Below are 22,052 nucleotides of genomic sequence, written 5' to 3'. Positions count from 1 at the left end.
TTGTGAACTGGAGGAAATGACTGCTCAGGTTGCACTGTGGTAACACCAAGACAGTTTGGGAGGCTGTCCCTTTTGGTCTGCCTAAGAACAGCTGCTTCCAGTGAAAAAGGGAGTTCTGACTCTCAAAAGTTCCTACCCAAGAAATCTTGCGCGTCTTTAAGATGCCACCTGACTCCCACATTGTGAGGGCTAGAAACGTGCTCTAAAAGAAAACCAGCCACCCCCAAAAATCTCCGCCGTCTCCCTTCTCTTTTCTTTAAGGTCAGCCGTGCGAATGCAGCCCTCGGAGGATCCCTTCTGCTGGCTTCAGGGGTCTCGTCCGCCAGCAGCGATGGCCGTTCGGGGCCTGGCGGTAAGATGCTCTTTGCGACTGATCCAAGAAGGTCGGATCGACCTGGGCAGAGGAGGAGGTGCTCTGAAGGCAGACTGGGGTGGGTGGGGTGGGGGCTCTGGTGGCCAGAAATGGTTGTGGGCATCTTCATGGGGGAGGGAGGGGACTATGTAAAACAGCAATAGTGAAAGGGCAGAGAATAACAGAGGGCTGAGCTGTGTGATTTTGTTTCTCCCTTTGTTTCTCCCTCTTTCTGTGGCTCCTTCCGTCAGGGGAGGGGGTTTGGGAACCTGAGGCGGCCACACGAATGACACAGAGACCTTTGTCAACCTGCATAGTTCCAAGCTAAGCCTTGTTGGCGAGAGGGATCTTTTAAATCTTAGGCAGGGAATCGCGCTTCCAGGAGAAGGAAGAGCTCAGGCACCCGGTTATGTAACTTCACGGGGTTTTATCGGCGCGTAAGCTTCCACGTGAACGTCCCTTCTGTTTATCACATTAGCCGTTTCCAGGATGCCCCGCCCTCCCAAACTCAGGAGAAGCCTGAGAGCTTGCGGCTGAGCCCAGCCTAGGGTAGCCCCTGCCTAGCGAGAAGCTGGAGCTTTGCGTGAAGCAGCAGAGAGCAGGAACAGCAAGCAAACAGAAAAGGCCATAGGAACCTCACCAGCCCTGCAGGAAGGGTATTGAGCAGGGGCGGCCAGACTGCGGTTTGCGAGCCGCCGGTGGCTCTTTGACACATCTGGTGTGGCTCTCGAAGCCCCAACTGCCCTATTGGCCGGCTTGAAGAAGGAATTTCTCTCTTTAAATCTCTTTTCCAAGGCAAGCCAGCTGGTGGCTTGGAGAAAGCATTTAAAGTTTAAGTTGCTTTCTTTCCACCTATCGCACCTCCCTCTCCCCCCCTCCTTCCTTCCTCCCTCCCTCCCTCCCTCCCTCCTTCCTTCCTTCCCTCCTTCCTTCCCTCCTTCCTTCCCTCCTTCCTTCCTCCTCCTTCCTTCCTTCCTTCCTTCCTTCCTTCCTTCCTTCCTTCCTTCCTTCCTTCCTTCCTTCCTTCCTTCCTTCCTTCCTTCCTTCCTCCCTCCCTCCCTCCCTCCCTCCCTCCCTCCCTCCCTTCTCTCAAACATCTGATGTTTACTCTAAGTGGCTCTTATGTTAAACAAGTTTGCCCCCCCCTGTTATTGAGGAATATCCAATCAATCAATTTATTACAGCAAAAGCCAGCGATATTGTCTATTCACAAGGATAGCCAATGAGATAGTGGTAACACAGAAGAAGAAGACTGCAGATCTATACCCCGCCCTTCTCCCTGAATCAGAGACTCAGAGCAGCTCACAATCTCCTTTCCCTTCCTCCCCAACAACAGACACCCTGTGAGGTGGGTGGGGCTGAGAGAGCTCTGACAAAAACTGCCCTTTCAAGGACAACTCCTATGAGAGCTCTGGCTGACCCAAGGCCATTCCAGCAGCTGCAAGTAGAGGACAAAGGAGATTGTGACTCTGAGATTCAGAGGGCGGGATATAAATCTAATGAACCTCTGGAGAAGATCTCCAGGCTGCGAGTGGTAGGGGGGAAAGGACCATTTCTGTTCACAGTTCAATAGACTCTCAACACTTTTGGAATCCAGAAAGCACCTGAGCAGCAGAATGACGATGGGGAAAGGCTATGCAGGGCTGGCCGCTAATCCAGAAGCAAGGTGGGCAAGGAATTTGCCCTAGCCCTGATGTCTCGACCCTTCTCTGTTTTTTGGCTAGACTCTCCGGACGGGATTGGAAGCGTCGAAGCGGAAAGCCGGGATTCACCCACTGTGCCTGCCGTCCTGACTGAGGTGAGCTCTTTCCAGGTGGGGTTTCTTCCCTCCACTCTTCAAGGGTATGGGTGTGGAGGATCTCTTTAGACTTTAGGACAGCCCAGTAGAGTAGATCACTGCTCATCTCCAGAACAGGAGAGATGGGCAAGAGGCAGACGTGGTTTTGGAATCAGAGAAGATGCTTCAGCTGTCTCACAGTGCCCTGTTGGGAGGGCAAGATGTGAGCCCTGGAGAACCTTAAAAGCCACCTGCGTTCCTGGGGTGTCAGCCTTTGAGAGTCAAAGCTCCCTTTGATAGATACAAGCAGGGCCAGTGATCTTTGAGCCTTTCTTTCCCAGTCTGAAGGTGAGGAGGGGTGTTGCAGAGGTACAGTGCAAGGCATAGACAGCTTTAAGAACGTAAGAACATAAGAGAAGCCCTGTTGGATCAGGCCAGTGGCCCATCCAGTCCAACACTCTGTGTCACATAAGAACAGAAGAGAAGCCATGTTGGATCCGGCCAATGGCCCCTCCAGTCCAACACTCTGTGTCACATAACATACGAGAAGCCCTGTTGGATCAGGCCAATGGCCCATCCAGTCCAACACTCTTTGTCACATAAGAACATAAGAGGAGCCATGTTGGATCAGGCCAATGGCCCATCCAGTCCAACACTCTGTGTCACATAAGAACATAAGAGAAGCCCTGTTGGATCAGGCCAATGGCCCATCCTGTCCAACCCTCTTTGTCACATAAGAACATAAGAAGAGCCATGTTGGATCAGGCCAGTGGCCCATCCAGTCCAACACTCTGTGTCACATAAGAACAGAAGAGAAGCCATGTTGGATCAGGCCAGTGGCCCCTCCAGTCCAACACTCTGTGTCACACAGTGGCCAAAAAAACCCAAATGCCTTCAGGAGGTCCATCAGTGGGGCCAGGACACTAGAAGCACTTCCACTGTGGCCACCCAAGCACCAAGAATACAGAGCGTCACTGCCCCAGATGTAAGGGAAGCCATGTTGGATCAGGTCAATGACCCATCCAATCCAACATTCTATGTCACTCAGTGGCTAAAGCCCAGGTGCCATCAGAAGTTCACCAGCAGGGCCAGAACTCCAGAAGCCCTTCCACTGTTGCCTCCCACGCACTAAGAAGACAGAGCATTGTTGCTGCAGGCAGAGTGCTCCTTCTATAAGAACAGAAGAGAAGCCATGTTGGATCAGGTGAATGGCCTATCCAGTCCAACACTCTGTGTCACACAGTGGCCAAAAAACCCCAGGTGCCATCAGGAGGTCCACCAGAAGCCCTCCCACTGTGCCCCCCCAGCACCAAGAATCCAGAGCATCACTGCCCCAGAACATAAGAGAAGCCATGTTGGATCAGGTCAATGACCCATCCAGTCCAACATTCTGTGTCACATAAGGACATAAGAGAAGCCATGTTGGATTAGGCCAGTGGCCCCTCCAGTTCAACACTCTGTGTCACAGAAGAACATAAGAGAAGCCATGTTGGATCAGGCCAGTGGCCCATCCAGTCCAACACTCTGTGTCACATAAGAACATAAGAGAAGCCATGTTGGATCAGGCCAATGGCCCCTCCAGTCCAACACTCTGTGTCACATAAGAACATAAGAGAAGCCATGTTGGATCAGGCCAATGGCCCACCCAGTCCAACACTGTGTCACATAAGAACATAAGAGAAGCCTTGTTGGATCAGGCCAATGGCCCACCCAGTCCAACACTCTGTGTCACATAAGAACATAAGAGAAGCCATGTTGGATCAGGCCAATGGCCCATCCAGTCCAACACTCTGTGTCACATAAGAACATAAGAGAAGCCATGTTGGATCAGGCCAGTGGTCCATCCAGCCGAACACGCTGTGTCACATAAGAACAGAAGAGAAGCCATGTTGGATCAGGCCAAAGGCCCATCTAGTCCAACACTCTCTGTCACACAGTGGCCAAAAAAACAACAACAGGTGCCATCAGGAGGTCCACCAGAAGCTCTCCCACTGTGCTTCCCCCCAAGCACCCAGAATACAGAGCATCCCTGCCCCATACAGAGAGTTCCAACAATACCCTGTGGCTAATAGCCACTGATGGACCTCTATGCCAGATGTTTCTCCAATCCCCTCTTGAAGCTGGCTATGCCTGTAGCCACCACCATCTCCTGTGTTAGTGAATTCTATGTGTTAATCACCCTTTGGGTGAAGAAATACTTCCATGTGTTAATTGCACTTTTTTTACAGCAGGGGAGAAATGCTTCGGAGCAGCAAATTAGCATCTGTAGTGAGATAAGAATCCTTTGTCCCCTTGCCAGGAGAGTAACGTTTTCCTTTCCTTGCTCCAGCCCGACCCAGGAGAGAGTGTCGAGGAACCCCCTGCTGGGGAGAATGGCCACCACGACCTTTTGCAGTACCTCTCCGCCAAGAAGCGCAAAGATCTCTCTCTCCTGCTCCTGGAGCTGCAGGAGGCTCAGGAAGAAATCGCCTTTCTGAAAGGGCAGCTGCAGGACTCCGGCGGTCCTGCCCTCGAGGGAGACGCTCAGCTGGCAAGGAAATCTCAGGGCAGTGGTGCTGAGGAAGGGGGACAAGGAGAAGAGGCAAGGCTCATCCAGAGCCATTCAAGTAGCAGTTCGTTAACGACCGTGGAAATTCCAGAGGAGACACCTCCCGTGCTGGAGCTGGAGAGCCTCCCGGCAGAGGGTAGCCAAGCACTTCCGGAGACTCCCTTGGCCACTGCGTCACAGCCCCAGGAGCCGCTCGGAAACGCAGAACCCCCCAGCAGCTGGCCAGAAGCAGAGGAATGCTGCAAGGAGGACTTGGAGAAGAAGGCCGCTGAAATCGAGAGGCTGCAGCGGCTGCTGGAGGACTCCGGCGTCGCCTTGAGCACTCTGACCGCCGAAAGAGACCAGCTGCTGTCGCAGGTGAAGGAGCTCTGCTCCCCGGCCGAGCTGAAGGAGCAGGTGAGGCAGCTGGAGGGCGACTTGGCCGACGCGGAGAAGCAGCGCCTCTCCGAACACGAGAGCGGGCTCTCCCAGCTCAGCCTGCTGAAGGAGCAGATCCAGAGCCTGAAGAACGAGGCGGGATCCAAGGAGGTGAAGATGGAGGGCCTGCAGAAGGACCTGGATGAAGCGCAGCGCCGTCTCGCGGAGCAGGACCCGCTCATCGCCAGCCTGGAAAGCCGGCTGCGGAAGGAAGAGCAGGACAGGCGTGCCTTGGCAGACCGCTTGCGGGAAGCCTCTACCGAGGCTGAAGTCCTCGCCCAAAGCAACCTGTTGAAGGACACGGAGGCCGACAGGCTGCAGAAGCTCCTCTTGGAGAGGGCCTCCCAGGTGGAGCGGCTTCGGGCGGCGGTGGCGGAGCGGGAGCAGCAGCTGGCGGAAGTCACCACCAGCATGTCCAACCGGATGGTGCAGCTGAACGAGGAGAAGTTCACGCTGGGGAAGGAGCTGATGGTCCTTCAGCAGCAGCTCGATCGGTTCCTGCGAGGGAAAGAGACGAGGGACCTGGGCGTGGGCCCTTGTGAGGAACCCGGACAGCAGGCTGAGGCGGGGAGCTCAGCCGGAGAGGAGCTGGAGGCCCTCAGGAAGGAAAACGAGCACGTGAGGAAGAAACTGCAGGCTGCCCTCGTCAGCAGGAAGGAGCTTCTGAACAAGATCCGCATGATGGAGAAGCCGCCGGACAGCGGGGAAGGGCAGCCAGAGGAGCCCAAAGACCTGGAGATGAAAGAGAGTGCAGCCGGAAGAGGAGGAGAAGAACCCTGTGAGACCAGTGGAGATGCAGGAGCGGAGGTGTCTCCCAAAAGCGAAGGCCAGCAGGTTGCCTCCCCGGGCCGGTCGCTCTCTGCCAAGGAAGCTGAGGTGCAAATCACATGCAGGGAAAAGGAACCTGCCGTGGCTGAGTTGCAAGCGCTGATTGCAGAACTGCAGCGAAGCCTGCGAGAAAAGGACGTCCTCGTAGGGACCCTGGAAGCTGAACTGGAGGGCCACACAAAGCAGCAGGCCCTAGAAAGTCGCCCCACTGACTCCGACCCAGAGGAGCAGCGGAGGTCTGCCCTGGAGGAGAAGGTCTGTGCTCTGGAGCAGGAGAAGGAGCAGCTCCAGAAGAAGCTCCAGGAGACGGTGGCCTCCCGCAAGGGAACCATGAAGAAAGCCCAGGAGAAGGACCGTCACCACCGAGAGCAGCTGAAGCAGCAGAAGGATGACTACAGCCTCCTCCAGGAGCGGTATGAGGAGCAGAGCAGGGAGAAGGAGAGGATCCACAATCAGCTCCGGCTGCTGCAGGCCCAGGTGGAGATGCTGGAGAAGCCCTCTGTTTCTGAGCCTCGCACAGAAGCTCTCCCAGAAGGAGCTCCGCAGGTGGAGGAACCTGACTGGGAGCTACCTGCAGGCTCCGAAATGGGAAGCTTCAGCCCGTTGGCTGAAGGTGTCACTGTTGAACGACTTAAAGCGGAGCTGGAGAAACTGCAAGCTGAGAAAGGAGAGTTGGAAGCCCATCTCCACCAACTGGAAGAAGAACTCCAAAGCAAAGGAAGAACTGAAGGCGTCGCCGTTGAAGAATTCAAAGCGGAACTGGAACAACTCCGAGCTGAGAAAGGAGAGTTGGAAGCCCAGCTCCACCAACTGAAAGAAGAACTCCAAAGCAAAGGCAGAGGAGAAGGCGTCGCCATTGAAGAATTCAAAGCAGAACTGGAACAACTCCGAGCTGAGAAAGGAGAGTTGGAAGTCCAGTTCCACCAACTGGAAGAAGAACTCCAAAGCAAAGGAAGAGCTGAAGGTGTTGCCATTGAACAACTCAAAGCGGAACTGGAACAACTCCGAGCTGAGAAAGGAGAGTTTGAAGCCCAGCTCCACGTCTTGGAAGAAGAGCACCAAAGCAAAGGAAGAGCTGAAGCCATCGCTGTTGAAGAACTCAAAGCAGAGCTGGAGAAACTCCGAACCGAGAAAGGAGAGTTGGGAGCCCAGCTCCACCATCTGGGGGAAGAGCTCCAACGCAAAGAAAGTGGTGAAAGCGTTGCCATTGAACAACTCAAAGCGGAGCTGGAGAAACTCCAAGCTGAGAAAGGAGAGCTGGAAGCCCAACTCCATTGCCTGGAGGGAGAGCTGCAAAGCAAAAAAGGAGCTGAAGGCGTTGCTATTGAAGAACTCAAAGCAGAACTGGAACAACTCCGAGCTGAGAAAGGAGAGTTGGAAGTCCAGTTCCACCAACTGGAAGAACTCCAAAGCAAAGGAAGAGCTGAAGGCGTTGCTGTTGAACAGCTCAAAGCGGAGCTAGAGAAACTCCGAACTGAGAAAGGGGAGTTGGAAGTTCAGCTCCACCACCTGGAGGGAGAGCTCCAAAGCAAGTCGGAGGCAGTTCTGCAGCTCCAGGAGCAGATGGGACAACTGCTGGCTGAGGCAGAGGCGGCAAAGGCAGCTTCTGAGCAGGCCAAAGCAAGCGCGACAAGCCTTCGGGCAGAGCTGGAGGAGAGCCGAGCTGAAATGGCCAGGAGGGAGAGCCTGAGGCTGCATCAGATGAGTCTAGAAGAGCAAAAGGAACTGGCGAGCAAAGAAGAAATGGAAGCTCTGAACCGCCAGCTGGCAGAGAAAGCAGAGTCCCTGCAGAACCTTCAGGCCCAGCTGCAGGCACGAGAGGAGGCGATGCAAGCCCTCCAAGGGCAGCTGGAGCTCCAGGCCAAAGAACAGACCCAGCAGCCTCAAGCTGAGCTGGCGGAAACGCAGCAGAAAGCGGCAGCGGAGGACTCTTCGAGGGCCCAGCTGCAGAGAAAGCTGCAGGCCGCGCTCATCTCCAGGAAGGAGGTGCTGCGAGAGAGCAGGCTGCTGCAGGAGGAGCTGGCTGGCACCAAAACCGCTCTGGAGGGCGCCTCCCACCGCTTGTCGGCGGCGGAGAGCCAGGCCTCTGCCCTGGAGAAGGAGAAGGGGGCCCTTCTGGAGAAGTTGGAGGTCATGGCCAAGGAACGGGGGAAGCTGATCGCCGAAGTGGACAAAGCCCTCGCGGAAAACCAGAACCTCTCCAGCTCCTGCGAGAGCCTGAAGCTGGCCCTGGAGGGGGTGACGCAGGAGAAAGCCCTGCTGGAGCAGGACCTCGACGCCCTGCGGAAGTCTCAGGCCGAAGAGCTCTCCGAGTGGCAGCGGAAGCTCGGGGAGCTGCAGAGGGAGTACGAGACCCTCCTGCAGTCCTACGAGAACGTCAGCGACGAAGCCGAGCGGGTCCAGAGGGTGGTGGAAGGCGTCCGGCAGGAGAAGCAGGAGCTGTTCATGAAGCTGAAGGGGGCGGAGGCGGAGAAGAGGGAGGCAGAAGCGCGGCTGCAGGGGGCTGAGCAGGAGATGGAGGGGATGAGGGAGAAGATGCGCAAGTTCGCCAAATCGAAGCAGCAGAAGATCCTGGAGCTGGAAGAGGAGAACGAGCGCCTGAGGGCGGAGGCTCTTCCCACGGAAAGGGGCCCGAGCCGGGAGGAAGAGTCCAGTGCCGTTCTCCAAGAAGAGCTAGAAAAGTCCAAGGACGACTGCCGGACCTTATCCAGCCGACTGGAAGCTCTCGGTGCTGAGAAGGACTCGCTCCGTCAAGAGATCTGGAGCCTGAAGGAGCAGCTGCAGGGCCAGGAGACGGGGAAGAGTGACACGCAAGACGAGGCCACGGTGGAGGAAAAGGCAGCCGGTTCCACGTTGGGGGCAGCCACGGCGGCAGCCGAAGACCAAGCGGACTCAGCCAGAGCTTCTGAAGCTTTTAATGCCGAGGGGGAAGAGCGCAAGGCCGACCCTTCGTGCGACGAAATAAATGGCTACATCCAGCAAGTGGGGCAGCTCACCGAACGGGTGGCCCAGCTGGAGGAGATGAGGGAAGCGGAAGCTGAGAAACTGGGCAGGGTTTTGGCGGACGTGGAGGCCCTGGCGGGAGAGAGGAAAGGCCTGGAGGAGCAGCTGGCGGCGAAAGCCCAGGAGCTGGCAGCTCTGCGGGAAAAGGCTCTCCGGGTCGAGCAGGTGGAAGAGCAGCTTGCTGGAATGGCGGGGCTGAAAGAAGCCCTGGAAGCCGAGAAGGACGACCTAGAGGAAAGGCTCATGAACCAGCTGGCGGAGCTGAACGGGAGCATCGGCGACTACCAGCAAGACGCCGCGGACCTGCAGAGCCAGAACCGGCGGCTCCTCGCAGAGGCGGAGGTTCTCCGGCACTCGCTGAGCCGGCTGGAGGAGGAGAAGAGGCACCTGGTGCGGGAGAAGGCAGCCGCGGAGGCGGAGAGGAAGGAGCACGTGGAGAAGCTGCGGAGCGCCCGGAAGGGGGACGGCGAGCGCAAGACGCAGGCGAAGGAGCTGCAGGAGCTGCTGAAGGAGAAGCAGCAGGAGGTGCGGCAGCTGCAGAAGGACTGCATCAAGAGCCAGGAGAAGGTCAGCAGCTTGGAGAGGACCGTAAAGGCCCTGGAGTTTGTCCAGAGCGAGTCCCAGAAAGAGCTGGAGGCCGCCAAGAGGAGCCTGGCCAAGGCGGGAGGCGACACCGCGAAGGCCCGGGCCGAGCTGAGCACCTGCCGGGTCCTGCTGGACGACACCCAGAGCGAGGCTGCCCGAGTCTTGGCCGAGAGCCTGAAGGCCAAAGAGGAGCTTCAGGCCAGCCAGGAGCAGGTCAGAGCCCAGCTGAGGCGCCAGGAAGAGGAGCTGGAGCGGCGGCTGGAGGAGGAGAAGGGCAAGCACGCCAAGGAGCTCAGGAACCTGGAAGAGACGCTGGAGGCCCGCCGGCAGGAGCAGGCCCTCTCGGAGGGGGCTTTGCGGGGCCTTCAGGAGGCCCTGTCCCAGAAGGACCGGGACGCCCAGCAGCTGCAAAGCAGCCTGAACCGAGCCCTGGCCCAGCTGGCCGCCTTCAGCCGCAGCATGTCCTCCCTGCAGGATGACCGGGACCGGGTCATCGACAAGTCCCGCGAGTGGGAGAGGAAGTTCAGCCAGGCCATCGAGAAGAAGGAGCAGGAGGTGCGGGCCAGGGAGGAAGACTGCGCTGCTCTGGAGGGTCAGCTGAAGCAGGCAGCTGCCCAAGTGGAGGAACTGCAGAGTCAGATTGTCAGGTAAAGGCCGGGGGGGTGGGCGGTGCAGTGTTAAACCCTGCAGCGGCCTTTAGGCCAGCGGTGGGCAACGGTAGCTCTCCGGATGCTTTTTTTTTTGCCTACAACTCCCATCAGCCCCAGCCATCGGCCATGCTGGCTGGGACTGATGGGAGTTGTAGGCAAAAAAACCCCACATCCAGAGAGGTACCGTTGGCCGCCCCTGCCCCAGAGAACCACAGGAAGAAGCAAGGACAAACCAAAAAAAAACCCTGGAAGATTAACCATGTCAAGCATGAATTTTCTGAGTATTAATTTAGTAGGCATTTTGTGTTCATACTTCCCCCCTCCTCCTTTCTCTTATCCCTCTTTTCTGAATAAAGATCTCTCTTCAAAGTTCCCCCACCTGTGAACTCTCAAGGATGCAGGATATGCAAGCGATCTTCCTATTGTAAAGCAGAAGTGCCTCTCCCCCGAGTTCCCATACATATCAGCAAGTCAGGAATGTGTGGGAACCGAGAGATGTTATAGTATCCAAATGGGTAGTTGATAGTACGCTTTGAACCTTCTATGCTATTCGCATCTGTATGTTACGTTTTGAAGCTATCTGAACTTTGTCTTTGAAGTAGCCTTTAAGAGGCCGTGCCATGTAACATTCTGTATCACTTACAAGGTACCGTTCCTTGGGCAAGTGTTGGATTATCAATAAAACGAGCCTTTGATTTAAACAATAGCGCGATTATTCGAAATGCCGATGCTTGACAAACGGAGTCCCAAATACTAGAAGCTGCTACTGCTAAACCTGGTCCCCAAAACTCTCTTGAAGGTGAAATCAGCCTGAAGAATAGATTTTATATCTCAGTATTGCATCTGTTTCATTATTATCGCAGTAAATTTCAAACAGTCGTCTGAAACTTTACTTGCTTACATGGGACTGAACGGACGAGGACTTTGGTTGTTATAATTTATGTTTGACCGTTTACAGTTTACTGCGATGATAATGAAAGAGATGTAATATTGAGATACAGAATTTATTCTTCAGTCTGTTTCACCTTCAAGAGAGTTTTGGGACCAGGTTTAACTGCAGCAGCTTCTAGTATTTGGGGCTTCGTTCATCTTCCACAGTTTTCCCGGTTTGTCCTTGCTTCTTCCTGCGGTTCTCTAGGGCAAGGGTGGCCAACGGTAGCTCTCCAGATGTTTTTGCCTACAACTCCCATCTGCCCCAGCCGTCGGCTGTGCTGGCTGGGGCTGATGGGAGTTGTAGGCAAAAAACATCTGGAGAGCTACCGTTGGCCACCCCTGCTGTATGTCACACAGGGGCCAAAACCCAGGTGCCATCAGGAGGTCCACCAGCAGAGGCAGAGCTCCAGAAGACCTCCCACTGTGCTCCCCCCCAAGCACCAAGAAGACAGAGCACCCCTGCCCCAGACAGAGTTCCATCAATACCCTGTGACTAAGAGCCACAGATGAACCTCTGCTCCATGTGTTGATCCAATCCCCTCTTGAAGCTGGCTATGCTTGTAGATTTGCCTCCTTTGCAAGTATTCCAGGCGTGGCCAAAGGGAGCTCTCCAGATTTATTTATTTTTATTTTATTTTTATTTGATTTATATCCCGCCCTACCCCACCGAAACGGGCTCAGGGCGGCTTACAATACAAAGATTCTAACAATAGAATCAAATTTTAAATAAATAACAATTTACATAGTTAAGAAATTAAAAACATTAAAAAACATTTAAAAAATCAGTACATCAGTCCAACAATGTGCAATCTATAAGCTTCCCTCGGTATTTTGATAGTTTGGTGCCGGTCAGTTATAGGCCAACCGGAAGAGGACTCTTACAGGCCCTGCGGAATTGTCCAATGTCCCGCAGGGCCCTGACCTCTTCCGGTAACTGGTTCCACCAGCAAGGGGCTGTTATTGAAAAGGCCCTGTCCCTGGTTGACTTCAACCGGGCCTCCTTTGGCCCGGGGATTACGAGCAGATTTTGGGAGCCAGATCGCAGTACTCTCTGGGGGACATATGGGAAGAGACGGTCCCTAAGGTAGGCAGGTCCTTTTTTTGCCTACAACTCCCATCAGCCCCAGCCAGCATGGCCGATGGCTGGGGCTGATGGGAGTTGTAGGCAAAAAAACATCTGGAGAGCTACCGTTGGCCACCCCTGCTGTAAGCTGAAGCAGCCTTAGCTGATCTCACACCTTCCTTCCACCTCTGAGGGGTCTCTGGAAAGGCTGCCATGATCAACGTGTTGGGGGGGGGGGGGGTTGTGGATGGCTGGGGCCCAGGAAGGGCTGTGCCTAATTCTGCCTTCTTTGCTCCCAGCCTGAAACGCAGCAAGTCGGCCGGGGAGTCCCGCTCTCGGAAGGAGATTCAGCAGCTGCAGAAAGAGACGGAGCGACTGGGGAAGGAGAACGAGACGTTCGCGCTTCAGCTCGAGGAAGCCCGGCGGTCGCTCGGCGACGCCCAGAGTCAGCTCCAGAAGCAGAAGTCGGAACTCCAGGGCCTGAGAGAGCAGCTGGCTGAACTGGAGGGCTCCTTCGCAGAGTGCAAGGAAGCACGGGAAGAAGCCGAGGCGGCGGCGAAACGTCAAGAGGCCGCCCTCCGGGAACGCCGATTCCGCCAGGAGCAGCTGGAGACGGACTTGCGCTCCTCCAAGGAGCTGACGGACAAACTCCACGAAGAGATCAGCGGCAAGGAGCAGAGGATCGTCAGCCTTCTGGCTGCCCGGGAGGAAGCCGTCGCTGCGGCCCTGTCGGAGTCCCAGCGGCGGCACGAGGAGGAGCTGAAGGCGATGGAGAGCAGGATGGCCGAGGCGGTGGAGGAGCGCGCGGCCTCGGAGGACGAGAGGAGGAAAGCCCTGGAGAAGGCGGACCGCCTCCTGGAGAAGCTGAAGAGCGCCCGGGAGGAGAGCAAGAAGCACAAGGCCCAGCTGGACTCCTTCACCAAGTCCATGTCTTCCTTGCAGGACGACCGGGACCGGGTCCTGGGAGACTACCAGCGGCTGGAGCAGGGCCACCTATCCGGCATGCTGGAGAAAGACCGCCTGATCCAGGAGGCGGCGGCCGAGAGCAACCGGCTGAAGGAGGAGATCCGGGGCCTCCACGGCCGGATGGACGACCTCCACGCTGAGAACGCCAAGCTGGACGCGGAGCTGATCCGCTACCGGGAGGACCTCAACCGGGTCATCGCCATCAAAGACGGCCAGCAGAAGCAGCTCTCGCGGGCCCAGCAGGAGCGCATCCAGGCCTTGGAGGAGGAGAAGGCGGGCGCGGAAGCCCTGCGGAAGGAAGCGGAGCAGTCCGCGGAGGCCCTGGGGCGGGAGAAGCGCCGCCTGGAGCAGGAGGCGAAGGGCCTGCGGGCCTCTCTATCCCAGCTGCAGGGGGAGGTGGCGGCGCTGCAGGAAGGCGGGCCCCTGCTGGAGCTGCAGGCGCGGCTGCAGGCCCAAACCGAGGAGGCGCAGGAGCTGAGCGGCCGGCTCTCCCTCGCGCAGCAGCGGGCGGCCGAGCTGGAGGAGGAGCTGAGCCAGGCGCGCCAGGCCGCGGCCCGGCAGCTGCGGGAGGCGGAGGCCGCGACGGTGAAGGAGCTGCGGAGCCTGCGCCACGACGCCGGGCTCATGCGCAACGAGGCCGAGACGGCCGAGGAGCGGGTGGCCGAGCTGGCCAGGGACCTGCTGGAGACGGAGCAGAGCCTCCTGGCGGCCGCCGAGGAGAACCAGGACTTGAAGGCCCAGCTCCAGTCCTTCGGGAAGGCCATGAGCTCCCTCCAGGACAGCTGGGACCAGGCCAACGACGAGCTGCGCGCTGCGGAAAAGAAGCACGCCGCGGCCTTGGAGGAGCAGCAGTCGCTGGTCCGGAGCCTACGGGAGGAGAAGGCCGAGCTGCTGGAGGAGCAGAGGACTCTGGGCCGGGAGAGGGCCGCCCTGGCCTCCGAGCTGGCCGCCCTGCGGGCCTCCGTTGAGGAAAAAGGCCTCCAGGCCCAGCAGCTCCCGGCCAAAGAGGCCGAGCTCCTCCGCCTGACCTCGGAGCTGGAGAGGGCCTCCGGCCAGGTGAAGTCCTTCTCCCAGGCCATGGCCAGCCTGCAGGATGAGCGAGACCGCCTGCTGAGGGAGCTGGACAGGAGCCGCAGGGAACACGAAGTCAAGCTGCAGTCGCCTCCGGCCGCTTCCGTCAGCCTCGCCGAAGCCCAGAGCCTCCGGAAGGCCCTGTCCGCTCTGCAGAACGACCGGGAGCAGCTGGTGAGTGTCAAGTTGGTGGTGCTGGTGGTTGGATTTTTATTATTTATTAAATTTATGAATCGCCTCATCCCAACCGATGCCAGGCTCGAGGTGCTGTACAGACAAACAGAAAAAAATAGTGGAAAGAACCGGGTTTGATTCCCCACTCCTCCACTTGAAGCTGCTGGAATGGTCTTGGGTCAGCCAGAGCTCTCTTTTCTGGGAGAACCGGGTTTGATTCCCCACTCCTCCACTTGCAGCTGCTGGAATGGCCTTGGGTCAGCCAGAGCTCTCTTATCTGGGAGAACTGGGTTTGATTCCCCACTCCTCCACTTGCAGCTGCTGGAATGGCCTTGGGTCAGCCAGAGCTCTCTTATCTGGGAGAACAAACTTTGATTCCCCACTCCTTCACTTGCACCTGCTGGAATGGCCTTGGGTCAGCCAGAGCTCTCTTATCTGAGAGAACCGGGTTTGATTCCCCACTCCTTCACTTGCACCTGCTGGAATGGCCTTGGGTCAGCCAGAGCTCTCTTATCTGGGAGAACAAACTTTGATTCCCCACTCCTCCACTTGCAGCTGCTGGAATGGCCTTGGGTCAGCCAGAGCTCTCTTATCTGGGAGAACTGGGTTTGATTCCCTACTCCTCCACTTGCACCTGCTTGAATGGCCTTGGGTCAGCCATAGCGCTCTTATCTGGGAGATCCGGGTTGGATTCCCCACTCCTCCACTTGCAGCTGCTGGAATGGCCTTGGGTCAGCCATAGCTCTCTTATCTGGGAGATCCGGGTTGGATTCCCCACTCCTCCACTTGCACCTGCTGGAATGGCCTTGGGTCAGCTAGAGCTCTGGCAGGAGTTGTCCTTGAAAGGGCAATTTCTGCTAGAGCTCTCTCAGCCCCACCCAGCTCACAGGGTGTCTGTTGTGGGGGAGGAAGGTAAAGGAGACTGTGAGCCACTCTGAGTCTCTGATTCAGAGAGAAAGGCGGGGTATAAATTTACGATCTTCTTGAGAGCTAGTTTGGTGTAGTGGTGAAGTAGAGACTCTTATCTGGGAGAACCGGGTTGGATTCCCCACTCCTCCACTTGCACCTGCTGGAATGGCCTTGGGTCAACCAGAGCTCTCTGATCTGGGAGAACCAGGTTTGATTCCCCACTCCTCCACTTGCACCTGCTGGAATGGCCTTGGGTCAGCCATAGCTCTCGCAGGAGTTGTCCTTGAAAGGGCAGTTTCTGTCAGAGCTCTCTCAGCCCCACCCACCTCACAGGGTGTCTGTTGTGGGGGGAGAAGATATAGGCGATTGTGAGCCACTCTGAATCTCTGATTCAGAGAGAAGGGCGGAGTATAAATCTTCAGTCTTCTTCTTCTTCAAATACTAGAAGCTGCTGCAGTTAAACCTGGTCCCAAAACTCTCTTGAAGGTGAAACAGACTGAAGAATAAATTCTGTATCTCAATATTACATCTATTTCATTATTATCACAGTAAATTGTAAATGGTCAAACATAAATTATAACAACCAACGTCCCCGTCCATTCAGTGCCATGTAAGCATGTCCGTTTCAGACTTGACTGTTTGCAGTTTACTGTGATAATAATGAAATAGTTGCAATATTGAGATATAAAATTTATTCTTCAGGCTGTTTCGCCTTCAAGAGCGTTTTGGGGACCAGGCTTAGCAGTGGCAGCTTCTAGTATTTGGAACTTGGTTAATCTTCCACCGTTTTCCCGGTTTGTCCTTGCTTCTTCCTTTGGTCCTCTAGGGCGACATATCTAGGCGATGTGCAACAAAAGGTACACGTAGACTCACGAAAAGCAGTAATTTAAAGCAGTTGCAACCCCAATACCTACTTTATAGTGTGCTGTCATTCTGCTTTCCAGGCATTGGGAGCCGTTTCCCCCTTAAGTAGAGGGCGGTGCCAGCCTGGCAGCCGTCGCTTCCCTCAAACAGAAGCCTGGCGGAACAGCTCTGCTTTGTAGGCCCTGCGGAAGTGTAAGAGATCCCGCAGGGTCCCGGTGTCTTCCGGCAGAGAATTCCGCCAGGTCGGGGCCAGGACTGAAAAAGCCCTGGCCCTCGTTGAGGAGATTCCGACCGGTGGAGTGTAATGCTCTTCCAGGGACATAGTGGAGGAGGCGGTGGTCCCGTAGGGGTGTCAAACATGGGGCTCCCCTCAGGCCCACAAGCAAGTCTGCTTCCTTCTCCCTCTCTCTTGCTTCCTTCTGCATCACAGCTTGCATTGCAAGGCTTGCGCAGTCACACAGGAGCTACAGAGCCAAGCCTCTGTTTTCTCCATTGGCTGAGGCTCCTCCAAAGGTCCATCAGTGGCTATTAGCCACAGTGTGTATGTATATATATATATGTATATATATAAATTATTGGCCACTGTGTGATACAGAGTGTTGGACTGGATGAGCTGTTGGCCTGATCCAGCATGGCATCTCTTATGTTCTTTGGGGAGGAATGGGGGAGAAGGAGAGCTGGCTTTGCCAGGCTCTCTCAATTGCACAGCAAAGCTACTGAGCCAAGCCTCTCTTCCTTCTATTGGCTGAGGCTCCTTGCTTGGGGAGGAAAAGGGGGAGGGAGAGCTGGCTTTGCCAGGCTCTCTCAATTGCACAGCAGAGCTACTGAGCCAAGCCCCTCTTCCCTCTATTGGCTGAGGCTCCTCTCCCTCCTGGTCCCCTGGGGAAGGAAGAAAAGAGCCATAGCTTCCTCTGCCCAGTTCCTTTGCCTTGGGGAGGAAGGGCGGAGAGGGAGGGTTTGCTTGCCGGGTTCTCTCAATCACATAGCAGAGCTACTGAGCCAAGCCTCTCTTCCCTCTTTTGGCTGAGGCTCCTCCCCCTCCTGGTCCCCTGAGGAAGGAAGAAAAGAGCCACAGCTTCCACTGCCCAGTTCCTTTGCCTTGGGGAGGAAGGGCGGAGAGGGAGGGTTTGCTTGCCAGGTTCTCTCAATCACACAGCAGAGCTACTGAGCCAAGTCTCTCTTCCCTCTACTGGCTGAGGTTCCTCCCCCTCCTGGTCCCCTGGGGAAGGAAAGAAAGAGCCAGAGCTTCCTTTGCCCACTTCCTTGGATCCCATGGGAGAGATACAAAGAAAGCACCTTTTTAAAAAAAGAAAGAAAGAACATTTATGTCCTTTATAAAGTAGTTATCTCCACTTCCTGGCATCACATTTTATGACGCCCGTGGCCTGGCCCAGCAAGGTCTCAGTTATGTCAGATCCGGCCCTCATAATAAAAGAGTTCGACACCTCTGGTCTACACAGTCCTCCCCAATAGCCACCCCTTCACTGCTGAACAAAGGTAGCTGATGAAGTGATTAGACAGGTCCAGTAACAGCACGCAGGATGCAGCGCAAGAGAAAAGATTCTGCAGCGGGGCTGGGAGGAAAGAATGGGGAGCAGGGTCAGCAGAGAGAGAGCCAAGCTCACAGTTCTCCTCTGGTGGGTTCCCTGGCCTGTGCTTCCGTTGCAGAAAGATCTCAGGCCTAGAGTTCTTTGCTAGGGACTGGAGAGCCCGCCCAGCGTCTCCCGGGGCCAGTTAGAGAGGGCTGCGTGTCCTCGTTCAGAGACGATCGTGACCCGCTCCTTCTCTTTGTCCCAAGCTGGCAGAGCTGAAGACCCTGCAGCAGCAGGCGGGGCCAGACACGGCCGAGGGGACGCGCCTGAAGGCCCAGCGGCAGGACCAGGAGCAGCTGAGGCGGGAGCTCAGGTGGGGACACCATTGGCTTTGGCCTGGGTTTGCTGCCCTGTTCGTCAAACAGCCCATGGGTCAGATGGGGGGATGAGGCCGTCTGGAAAGCATGGGGGGAGGCGGAGGACACACATGAAGCTGCCTTATGCTGAATCGGGACCGCCCCCCCGGGTCCATCAAGGTCAGTCTTGTCTCCTCAGACTGGCAGGCAGTCGCTCTCCCGGGTCTCAATCAGAGGTTTTTCATGCCTCCATGCCTGGACCCTTTTTAGTGGGAGATGCTGAGGATTGAACCTGGGACCTTCTGCTTCCCAAGCAGAGGCTCTACCACTGAGCCACAGCCCCATTCATGGCTCTCCCGGGTCTCAAGCTGAGGTTTTTCACGCCTACTTGCCTGGACCCTTTTTAGTGGGAGATGCCAGGGATTGAACCTCGGACCTTCTGCTTACCAAGCAGGTGCTCTACCACTGAGCCATCGTCCCTCCCCTGACCGGCAGTGGCTCTCCAGGAATCTCAAGCTGAGGTTTTTCACACCTCTTTGCCTGGACCCTTTTGAGTTGGAGATGCCGGGGATTGAACCTGGGACCTCCTGCTTGCCAAGCAGAGGCTCTACCACTGAGCCACCGTCCCTCCCTATGAACATATGAACCTCTGAAGCTGCCTTCTACTGAAGCAGACCCCACCGGGTCCATCAAAGTCAGTCTTGTCTCCTCAGACTGGCAGCGGCTCTCCAGGGTCTTTAGCTGAGGTTTTTCACACCTCTTTGCCTGGACCCTTTTGAGTTGGTGATGCCGGGGTAGAACCTGGGACCTTCTTCTTATAAAGCAGAGGCTCTACCACTGAGCCACAGCCCCATTCATGGCTCTCCAGGAATCTCAAGCTGAGGTTTTTCACGCCTCTTTGCCTGGACTCCTTTGAGTTGGAGATGCTGGGGATTGAACCTGGGACCTCTTGCTTGCCAAGCAGAGGCTCTACCACTGAGCCACCATCCCTCCCTATGAACATATGAACCTCTAAAGCTGCCTTCTACTGAAGCAGACCCCACCGGATCCATCAAAATCAGTCTTGTCTCCTCAGACTGGCAGCGGCTCTCCAGGGTCTTTAGCTGAGGTTTTTTACACCTCTTTGCCTGGACCCTTTTGAGTTGGAGATGCTGGGGATGGAACCTGGGACCTTCTGCTTGTGAAGCAGAGGCTCTACCACTGATCCACTGTCCCTCTCCATGAACATATGAAGCTGCCTTCTACTGAATCAGACCCTCAGTCTATCAAAGTCAGTCTTGTCTCCTCAGACCGGCAGCGGCTCTCCAGGGTCTGAGATGGAGAAGGGTCTTTTGAACTGGAGATGCTGCTGGAGATTGAACCTGGGACCTTCTGCATTCCAAGCAGAGGCTCTGCCACTGAGCCACGGCCTCTCATTTCCCTTTGTAGGACACTTCCCTTTCCACCGAAGAGCAAAGAGCCTCTGTCCTCAGTAGCCCAAGGCTTCTTTTTTTTTTCCCATGGGGCACGGCCCTCCTTTCACGTTGCTGCCCCGAAGCTGATGGTCTTGTTGTCCTTCCAATATTCTGAAAGTTCAGAAGGCAAGTCACCAGGTGAGCCCATGTCAGGAGAGCATCTCCTGAATTAGGCGCCACAACACCTGCCTCACCTCCGAAGATGGGTGTCCCCATGATAGACTCTCTGCCGGTGCTCTGAATGTACCGGCAGGTTTATATGGGAAAGGAAGGTCCTTTAGATAACCTCCTTCCAGGCTTTATTGGGTCTTTTCAAATAACATTGGTACAGTTGCTGGCAAAAGACATTCTTTATGAGTTCTTTATGAAGTCCTTCTTCACCCAAAGGGTGATTAACATGTGGAATTCACTGCCACAGGAGGTGGTGGCGGCTGCAAGCATAGCCAGCTTCAAGAGGGGATTGGATAAGCATATGGAGCAGAGGTCCATCAGTGGCTATTAGTCATAAGGAATATATGGAACTCTGTATTCTTGGTGCTTGGGAGGGGCAACAATGGGAGGGCTTCTAGTGTCCTGGCCCCACTCCTCTACTCACAGCTGCTGGAATGGCCTTGGTGTCAAGCAAGCGGATCTCAAAGTAACCAGGCCTTGAGTTGAAACAAAGTATAGGTTTATTGATAGTCCATGTGCTTCCATTGAGCCAAGAACTGGAACTGATACAGAGTAACAGCAGAATGCATACTTAAAAGGTGGCACACCAAAGGTTCCATAAACATTGCTACAATTGCTAAACATTTCTATATTCACGTGTGAAAGAGAGCCGGTTTGGTGTAGTGGTTAAGTGTGCGGACTCTTATCTGGGAGAACTGGGTTTGATTCCCCACTCCTCCACTTGCACCTGCTGGAATGGCCTTGGGTCAGCCATAGCCCTGGCAGAGGTTGTCCTTGAAAGGGCAGCTGCTGGGAGAGCCCTCTCCGGCCCCACCCACCTCACAGGGTGTCTGTTGTGGGGGAGGAAGGGAAAGGAGATTGTGAGCCGCTCTGAGACTCTTCGGAGTGGAGGGCGGGATATAAATCCAATATCTTCATCTACCTCACAGGGTGCCTGTTGTGGGGGAGGAAAGGAAAGGAGATTGTGATCCGCTGTGAGACTCTTCGGAGTGGAGGGCGGGATATAAATCCAATATCTTCATCTACCTCACAGGGTTTCTGTTGTGGGGGAGGAAGGGAAAGGAGATTGTGAGCCGCTCTGAGACTCTTCGGAGTGGAGGGCGGGATATAAATCCAATATCTTCATCTACCTCACAGGGTGCCTGTTGTGGGGGAGGAAAGGAAAGGAGATTGTGATCCGCTGTGAGACTCTTCGGAGTGGAGGGCGGGATATAAATCCAATATCTTCATCTACCTCACAGGGTGTCTGTTGTGGGGGAGGAAGGGAAAGGAGATTGTGAGCCGCTCTGAGACTCTTCGGAGTGGAGGGCGGGATATAAATCCAATATCTTCATCTACCTCACAGGGTGTCTGTTGTGGGGGAGGAAGGGAAAGGAGATTGTGAGCCGCTCTGAGACTCTTCGGAGTGGAGGGCGGGATATAAATCCAATATCTTCATCTACCTCACAGGGTGTCAGTTGTGGGAAAGGAAGGGAAAGGAAATTGTGAGCCGCTCTGAGACTCCTCGGAGTGGAGGGCGGGATATAAATCCAATATCATCTTCTTCTTCACAGGGTTCCCTTCTTTATCTCCTTTGTGGTTCCTCTTCCTGGGTCCAGGCGCTGCCTGGGAGATTGTCCCTGGAGGCTTTCTCTTCAAAGGCTCGTTCTTGCATTTGTTAGTAAAACCGAAAGAGGCGCGAAAAGGAGGCGCCGGCTAGTTCTCTACTTTGATGTGCCTCAGATTTATTTTAGGGTTAGTAACAGTTAAGACATGGCCGTTATGTTCTGATAAACACAGACAGTCATAGTAAGATAAAACCTTGCTTGACACTTGGGTCAGCCAGAGCTCTGGCAGAGGTTGTCCTTGAAAGGGCAGCTGCCGTCAGAGCTCTCTCAGCACCACCCACCTCACAGGGTGTCTTCCGTGGGGGGAGAAGACATGGGAGATTGTGAGCCACTCTGCGATTCGGCGTGGAGGGTGGGATGTAAAGCTGCGGTCTTCTTCCGTTCGTTGACCCTTCCGTGCCGCTGATTGGCTCATGTGCGATCCTGGACTAGGATGAACTGCTGGCCTGATCCTTATGTGGGCTTCCTGTACCTTTGGGTGTTTTCTCAGGGAGGAGAAGGCAACGTGGGAGCCGGGGACCAAAGAGCAGCCGCTGGGCCGCATGCAGACGGGCCGTGAGGGAGACGAGGACCAGCCTGCCCCCGCTGGAGGAGGAGCAGCACCAAAGACAGGTGAGGGAGGGTGTGTGTGTGAGAGTGGCCCACAGCGGTGCCAGAGGGTGGAGGGGTGATTGCTGGCTGGGGGGAGGGCTGTTTGCTTCACCGTTTGCCCCCCCCCCCCGACTCCCAACCAGGAGGCCTTCCCTGGAGCAGTCTGTCCCGCCTCCCACAAGGCTTCATTAACCCACAAAG

At 55.6% G+C, this 22,052-nt stretch overlaps 2 protein-coding genes across 2 annotated transcripts in view; one reads left to right on the top strand and one right to left on the bottom strand.

The window, feature by feature from the left end:
* The window catches only part of LOC132575806 (golgin subfamily B member 1-like), a 9,487-nt gene extending 9,306 nt beyond the window's left edge, over nt 1–181 (bottom strand). The window contains exon 1 of the mRNA XM_060244496.1: nt 137–181. Coding sequence (XP_060100479.1) covers nt 137–181 — 45 coding nt within the window. The remainder of the gene's footprint in view (nt 1–136) is intronic.
* A 150-nt stretch (nt 182–331) lies between these two features.
* The window catches only part of LOC132575805 (golgin subfamily B member 1-like), a 33,809-nt gene continuing 12,088 nt past the window's right edge, over nt 332–22,052 (top strand). The window contains exons 1-7 of the mRNA XM_060244494.1: nt 332–431; nt 2,077–2,150; nt 4,459–6,535; nt 7,352–10,157; nt 12,456–14,457; nt 17,939–18,045; nt 21,751–21,872. Of these exons, the coding sequence (XP_060100477.1) occupies nt 332–431; nt 2,077–2,150; nt 4,459–6,535; nt 7,352–10,157; nt 12,456–14,457; nt 17,939–18,045; nt 21,751–21,872 (7,288 nt within the window). The remainder of the gene's footprint in view (nt 432–2,076; nt 2,151–4,458; nt 6,536–7,351; nt 10,158–12,455; nt 14,458–17,938; nt 18,046–21,750; nt 21,873–22,052) is intronic.

Source organism: Heteronotia binoei, chromosome 8, assembly GCF_032191835.1.
Source record: "Heteronotia binoei isolate CCM8104 ecotype False Entrance Well chromosome 8, APGP_CSIRO_Hbin_v1, whole genome shotgun sequence".
Lineage (NCBI taxonomy): Eukaryota > Metazoa > Chordata > Lepidosauria > Squamata > Gekkonidae > Heteronotia > Heteronotia binoei.
This window is presented reverse-complemented; position numbering and strand designations above follow the sequence as displayed.